Raw genomic sequence first — 7,486 nt, 5'->3', positions numbered from 1 at the left:
TTGACATTCATAGGCAATGCACTTTCTGAGCTCATCTCTACACAACTTTTGCGGAGAAATAAAGAAGAAGAAGAAGAAGAACAAAGAATCAGTACAGATACAGAAGGTGATCCGAGAGGATTCTCGGATCACCTAATTAGTAGCTTGGAAAATGAATGTGTCAAACTTCACTCAGCTGTAAACTGACAGCAGCAAGTATACACTGGCATATAAATATTTCATTTTGTATAAAAATTTTTATATTATATATAATATATATCACATACTCTAAAATCAGGCGTGGACAAATATATACAGTAGGCTATACATAGATAAATATAAAAGTTAAGACGCAATGTTCATTTGCATATTTAGAATAGACGGATGAAAGACTGCCCTCCTCTTGTCTTACATAAATTTCTCATAAAAACGAAAAAAATGATGAGTTTGATGTGTGTCCTTAGGTTTCTGAGGGAATGAGAAGAATGCAGATTACAGAAAAACTATGCAACCAGGCTGATGACAATTACTAGAAGGAAATGGCCCCCCAAAAAAAAGGCCTTAGAAGTGAAACTGGAGTGCAGATGGGTGTCGCTTGCAGAGAAGGAGTACTGTTTTGTATTGACTTGTCAGTTCGTTGGATATGGTAAACACGACCACATTGGCAATGTTGGTTTCAAATGTGCTCAGACTGCAAACCACCAATGCTAAGTGTATTTGCAAAGCACATCTGACTGTTCATATACCTTTGGTGTTGCCCACCTCCAATATCACCCTTGGTCTCGCCTCTCCTACTGCACAACATCTCCATTTCCACACTCTATATGTGACCCGCCACGTCAAAAGGATCCGAAAGTCGCTGATGGCTGAGCCGAGAAAATCAAGTTTGAAGTCAGATCATCAAAATTGGGCAAAACCATCGACATTCTGTTTCTGACAAAATTTTGTAGTCTAATGTTTCATCTGTCATCTGCCGAAATTTAGAAGGTAAATGATCAAAGGAAAGGGAAGAAATTAGCGTTTTTCTAGGCCATAATTTTCCGAGTTTAAACGGAGCAGAAACATGTCCGAAGATTTGGATTTAGCGCCGCAGATAGACTCTGCCCCTGGCAACGAGGGAGTGATCTTATTGGTGAGTGTGTGGCATCCTGGTTACTGATTGGTTGTGCATAGACCGCTGGCGCTAAGCTTGAATGAACATCACAGAGGTTGCTAGGGACATATCTTCTATTGTCAACAGGTGAAAACTGTCTTACATCCCCTTGATCACGATTGCGTCAGAAGGAAAACTTTGAAGGCGGTTTTCTCAATATGCCGATTTCCTAGACCACTCGACATGCCCCCTTAAAATCATAGATATCTCCGTGCCCGAGTACAACTTTTATGAGTCGTGTTACGTATACAATGAAAGCGGAAGAGTATGGGAATAATGACATATCATTTTCAGAAAGTCGACCTCCCCCAACTTTCCGATCCTTTTGTTGTAGCAGGTCACATGCTATAAACACTTGACCAGATCAGCTGAATAAACAACGCCAGTTCCATGATTCAATTACCAGGCATGCACTTCTTATTCTGCTGTTTGGTTGCACATGGTGTACTCTTATTTCTTCCCTATTATAGGACCGAGGTGATGGAAGGGTAATATGCACTTTTTTCATTGCATCTTACGCAGTGTAGCATTATGACACTAGTGCACTACATCAGTTAGAACTTGAACAGCTTTGAGAACAAGTTTCCTCTTACCTGATCATCACACAATGAAATGCATACAAATTTTTACTAAGACTATCAAAGTGACCGGTAGTATACTTCCCTATCTACCCTATTGTCAAGCAACAAATGTCTCATATTTTTGTTTCGGGAAATTTTACCTTCATGATTGACTTTGATTAGCGTCACTACCACTATCATCAGAACTACCATGCCTCCTTCACAGTAGCTTCATCTAAACTGTTCAAAAAGGAGCCGCTGTACCATGCTTATATCTTTTCGGGCATTGCCAAGTTCAATTCAATCACAAGAACAGTGGTCAAAGAAAGTGAAGACGGAATCAGTGTAACTCACCATAGCCTCACATTATATACTCAGCAAAAAAAGGCTACTATATCAAGGGTTGTTTTGCTTTGCCAGATGGTCTATTCTCAAATGAGGAATATCAAAGACTCCACAGTAGATTAAACATCCTTTTTCCCGGAAGCGATCATTCAGTCCCACACTGGGTTAAATCCTGATCCCGAGGGTGGCATGAAGGGGGTGTCCTGGGTTATTGCACGCTGGCTCCTGGGAATAGCGCCCTCCCCCTCTACAAGGGCAGTATAGATGCCCGGGTCGTCGTCCACCCCAGTCAGAGCCATATTCCGGAGGTTGGGCATCTCGGCGAATGGCAAGTAGTCCTGGCCTGTTGGTAACGCAAAGAATAGACAGTTTGCAATCTTGCATATCAGGGCATTCCATGACAGATGGCAGAAGATGGACAGGGCTATAATACTGGTATACGGTCCCCCTCCCTTATTTTCATGCAACAGTTGTAACAATATGGCATGAAAAAAGTAAATTTTTAGGAGGCAATACAAAACATCACCATGACTTAGGGTATACCTTCTCCCATAGTCAAGGTCAACCATTATCTAGCTATGAAAATTCCACTCAATGTGAGCACTGCACATACATGGCCACATTTCACAAAAAGTTGTCAGCACTGACAAGTTGTCAGTCTCTGACAATCACCAAGGTAACAGTCAGTGATCAGAGCATCTCAGCCAATCAAAACCAAGGATTTTGCTGAAATTGTCAGAGACTGACAACTTGTCAGCGCTGACTAAATTGATAAAACACCCCCCCCCCCGAACATAATGCAAAAAACAAACAAAAAAACAAACAAACAAATCAAATCAAATAATATCACATCTCGTTTCTTACCACAGGGGATGTTTTTCTTCATCCTCTCTGTCTCCGTCTCAAACACAGTCTCGTGGTCCTCCCAGTGTCTGTCACACGCTGCACACAGGAAGTTGGAGTTGAACGCTCCACAGCCGCACCCTACCACAAACAAAATCAAAAGATGGCAGCCATGAAAAGGTGTTATTCCTGATCTTTTCTTGTTCCGCTGGTGTCATGTACCGCATACCTGTGTTGACAAAACTACTGATGCAGCTAAACTTAATTGTTGTTTTTCTTTACTCTCTTTGTCACTAATCTGTTCTTCTTGCTTTCTACAATGTGTACTCTCCTTTATTTCTCATGCAGTTACATCCACAAATACTTCTCCCATTCTCCAGGCGATGCTTGGATAAGATGGCACCCTCATAACTTTTCTCTCACTTTTTCTATGTGCAATCTGTCCAGTGTGCTAGATCGTTCAGTCAAAATGCTAATGATAGTTGTAAAAATATGGTACCAAAAATAAAGAGGTTCATCTATTCAATATTATATATGTCACATATTAATAACAAAGAAAGGAAAACAATACTTCCACAGCAATACTCCTCAAATTTCCTCTATCTCAGTTTCTTGTTGTTGAATTAAGTGGTATAGCAAAAGATACTTAATTCTAAATCACAGGGTGACTGGTGGAATGGAACCCAAAACACATTCGTTCACACCTTCACACTGATTAACAAAGGCCATCTTTGTGAAGAAACTGACATACCTCTTGCCCTGCATCTCCTAAGGCCAGTCACATCGTGCTGCTCGTGGGTGTGTTTACACCTGCACTTGGCCCGCCACGTGGAGGGGTCAAAGTTCCTTCGGCGCTGGAACCAGAATTCTCCAATGTCCTCCGGCCTGCCTGGAATGAATGCGAACGCAGGGCAGCGACAGCCGCTCTGCGCACAAGGAACTTTCACGCTCCGTCCTAATGAAGTAAAGAAACAAAAAACAAAGAAAATACTGCTTCATCACTCACATGTGAGACAACTATTTAATAATGCTTGCCTGCATAATCTGTTGATTCTTCTCTGACCCTAATCTTGACAGAATTCAAGTCTCACCATTCGTGACAGTGTTAAACATGGTACTCTTTAAGAATTCACGTTTTGTCGGTCCACATGGGCTGATGGTTTAATTGGAAAATTCCTGACACAAAGAATTTTGCTTCCCATGAGTTGATATTGAAATCAACAACAAAGATATTATGAATTAATATCCCAATATTGATAACGCTTGCAACACTATGTTTGCTTCACCCAGCAAAGTTTGACAAGGATGATTAGTCATTTATTTTAGATATCACAGCATCCAGTAGCAGGTCGAGAAACCAAACCATCCCAAGCAGTACAACTGTAGCTGTGAAATCATACAAAATCAACAGCAACAACAAATATGTATACTATACTAGGTAATGAGTGGCGGATCCAGAGGGGGGCACAACCAGCGCATTCCCTCTCCTTTATTTTTTGTTAAAAACAAAAGAAATAAAACGGGAAAAAAAAAGGAAATGAAACACGGAAGTGGCACCAGAAATATTAGTTGCCCCCCCACCCCCTTAAAAGAATTCCTGGATCTGCCCCTAATTTACAATTAATAACAATAACTTTTGAGCGTGCTGCATTGTTTATTCACAAAAATGGAAGAGCTGGTGATGCTGTAAATGATATGATACAAATAGAAGTACATTGACATTATAAAAAAAAATTGACATGATGTAATGCATCATCATTGCATTTTGTTAAAAAGTTTATAGTAGTCTAGCCATTCAACAAACCGTAGTTGATGCAAGGTATCTGAATGTATGGAAAGATCCAAATACTCAATTTGCAAAGAGCGTGACTCACCATTGTAAGGTGCATGTTCCTGCAAGAGGTGTCCACAGAAACATCTGGACAGACGCCCCACCCTGATGCAATCCCACGTGAATTCTGGACAGCGCCAACCGATGTACACACCTACACCAGAGAGTGGCCAGAAGAATTATGGTGCATAAGAATAAACCTGTCATGCTTTTGTAGACCAAGCTAACACAGATCAAGACAATTAGACTGTGTTTACTACAACATAATGCAGTACACATCTCTATTGTTTGGCTCTCTCTTAGAGCCATAGTTTAATCTACTGTTGTCCTACCTTTGCTTTTTTTTTTTCAGTGCAAACTATGAGAGTTCAGTGACAGAAGTTATATTTTGTTTTCTTCCTCGCTCCATTTATCAATGCCATTATATTCAATCACTACACAGTCACTCAGAGGCAATCATATCAAACATACCTTATTTTCTGTTACCAAAAAAGTGATGTCTAGCTATGTTCTTGTCAAAAAATGAAATAAAAAATTGAATGGAATTGAATTATGCCTGCTACATTTTGTATCTGTATTTCACTACAAGAGACCAAACTGTGATAAATCAACAGTCGCTCTGCTTTCATCTTTTAATGAATGAGAAAATTACAATTTTTTTCCACCTATTGAAGGTGATGAAAATTAAAATATTCTTACAGCCTAAGCCAACATTGTCTTCCCTTTATTAATGAAGTAAAATACACTGTACAGCTGTACAAATGTGATGTCAAATATATACTGATTACCGACAGTGGATAATTGATTATACAAAGACAAAATGACATGTGATGACTGATGCACACACCTGACTTGATGGCTTCTGTGGCTGCCTGAGTCTCTGGGTCAAAGAGCTTCTTGACTCGGGGCCCAAACTCCTCGCGGTTCATCGCCCTAGCAACATCGATGAGTTCCGCCTTCTTGGCAGGAATGATGGGGCGCAGAGTGTAACCTGGAATGGTGATCAGACAACCAATTTCAATTGAAAGCTTTCAAAGCTGTCTATGCGTGAATTAGTTTCTGCTCAAATTTATTGCATTTTCAGGAAAAAGTACAAACTGTAGGATCCATTTTGCACATATGACACAATATGCTTTCTACAGGCAAAAGAGCAATAACTTCTGCACTGCCCTTTGTACTTATTGGCACTCTTTTACCTTTGTGGGTAACTGTGGAAAACTGTGATGCTCTATTTTGCTCTGTCGTTGCTCTCTGGCTGTAAAACCTCAAATGGATCTGTGCTTGACTATTTGTTTGGATATTCCATTTCACTACTGGTAGATACTACTTTGTAAATAACTTTCTATTCTCTATAATCTGGGCTTTCACTGGCTTGCCCTGAAGGTTCACTGATTTTGGCCCTTACAGAAATTGGAATAATCCATCCCTGCAAATACTACCACCAGTATAGCAGGTAAAATTATCAAATAAGAAAGATGGGTATGAAATACTTGCAGTCATAGTGACAAAGTGTATGAGTATCTGTTTTGATTAGTGATACCAAAACAGTCATGATGAGATATGTACATGTACCTATGCATGTTTCCATTGTATTAACAATTTAGTGCACAGCAATCATTGTTCATTACCAGTCAGTACAGACAATGGAACTATCAATTTCTGTTACTTGTGAAACAACAAACATACATACAAACCAGAGAAATACAATGCAGATGTAAAGTTTGCACAATGTACAGTATGTGACTCTGTTTTTAACAACCCCCCCCCCCCCAATCTAAATACTAGGTCAGACTCATAAATAAGACAGCTCAAAATAAATGATTTGCTACCTTTTGGAAAGTACATGCCATCTTTCTTAACTATTGGCATGGCCTCCTGAGCAGTCTTCAGGGCAGCTAGTGTTCCTGCCGACTTTGGCACCACGGCCTTAGACCCAGCCTTCTGCCTCGGAGATGTCTGCTTTGCTGATTTCTTCTTGGACGCCGGCGGCGTAACTGGGGGGAGCCTTGCTCTGTTGCTACCTTGCAAGCTGCTTGGGGAGATTCTGTCGAAAGTGGTTGGGGATCCAGCCTCAAGATTGAGAGGAGTCACTCTGCCATAGATTTGTGGGGCGGGAGAAGTTCTAGTAAATGGCTGGCCACCATGGGGAACGGCTGATAAATTTCGAGGAGACAGGTGACTACTGCCAGCACTTCGTGGAGAGGTACTGGTACTAGATACACGAGCCCTGTTGGATGATGGCCTCCCCATCAGTGGCTTTGGTTGTGCTCCTGACCCTGGTGCACCTTCATCCATGGTCAGTTCTACATAACAGAGACAATGAAATCCATGGAATTGCAGGTTATCATTACACCTAGAATTTTAGGTTCTAGAATTAGCATACTTCTAACTGGTTAGCCTGGTAGACTAGACCTTGACCTCTTTTAGTTTTGGAAAGACTTTGGAAAAGGTCCACATCAACCACATTTGAAAACTCGCCAATTTTCATCCACTCTCTGTATACACAGTGCCCATATTTACTGGATAGGCGAATTTGACATGCATTAAGGGCCCTCATCTATGATGATCTCCCTCTCAGACTGGAGAAACCCCTCTCTGTTTGGATCTTGTTGGATGAGTAGACATCCCAAACATCTCCTGTGGAGTTTTAACTGGAGTTTCATAATCTATCTCTGAGCTTTCGTCTTGACATACATACAGTACATGTAGATTCTACATACCCAATCGTACAACTGTATAACTTGTACTAGGACTAGGTTCTACTGTTCATTGTAT

General features: G+C 40.7%; 1 protein-coding gene across 1 annotated transcript; it reads right to left on the bottom strand.

Moving 5' to 3' along the window:
* Positions 1-1,911: 1,911 nt before the first annotated feature.
* On the bottom strand, positions 1,912-7,006 carry LOC139731841 (uncharacterized). The gene is made up of 6 exons (XM_071642716.1): positions 6,541-7,006; positions 5,559-5,702; positions 4,755-4,865; positions 3,632-3,835; positions 2,902-3,021; positions 1,912-2,380 (listed from the first exon to the last, which is right to left on the bottom strand). The coding sequence occupies exons 1-6, from the start codon at positions 7,004-7,006 to the stop codon at positions 2,187-2,189; spliced, it is 1,239 nt and encodes a 412-aa protein (XP_071498817.1). The 3' UTR covers positions 1,912-2,186.
* Positions 7,007-7,486: the final 480 nt, after the last annotated feature.

Source organism: Diadema antillarum, unplaced genomic scaffold (genome assembly GCF_040938485.1).
Source record: "Diadema antillarum isolate AM-2024a unplaced genomic scaffold, OU_Dant_1.0 seq00000386_RagTag, whole genome shotgun sequence".
NCBI lineage: Eukaryota > Metazoa > Echinodermata > Echinoidea > Diadematoida > Diadematidae > Diadema > Diadema antillarum.
Note: the sequence above shows the minus strand (reverse complement) of the source record. Positions and strands in the feature narration are given on the sequence as shown.

What these genes read in the sequence shown, in the direction of transcription:
- LOC139731841 (XM_071642716.1), bottom strand. Translation starts at nt 7,006, where the DNA reads ATGGATGAAGGTGCACCAGGGTCAGGAGCACAACCAAAGCCACTGATG. An exon ending in TGGCATGTACTTTCCAAAAG is followed by an intron (nt 5,703 to 6,540) that starts GTAGCAAATCAT and finishes TCACCATTCCAG; the next exon opens with GTTACACTCTGCGCCCCATC. An exon ending in GAAGAAAAACATCCCCTGTG is followed by an intron (nt 2,381 to 2,901) that starts GTAAGAAACGAG and finishes CGTTACCAACAG; the next exon opens with GCCAGGACTACTTGCCATTC.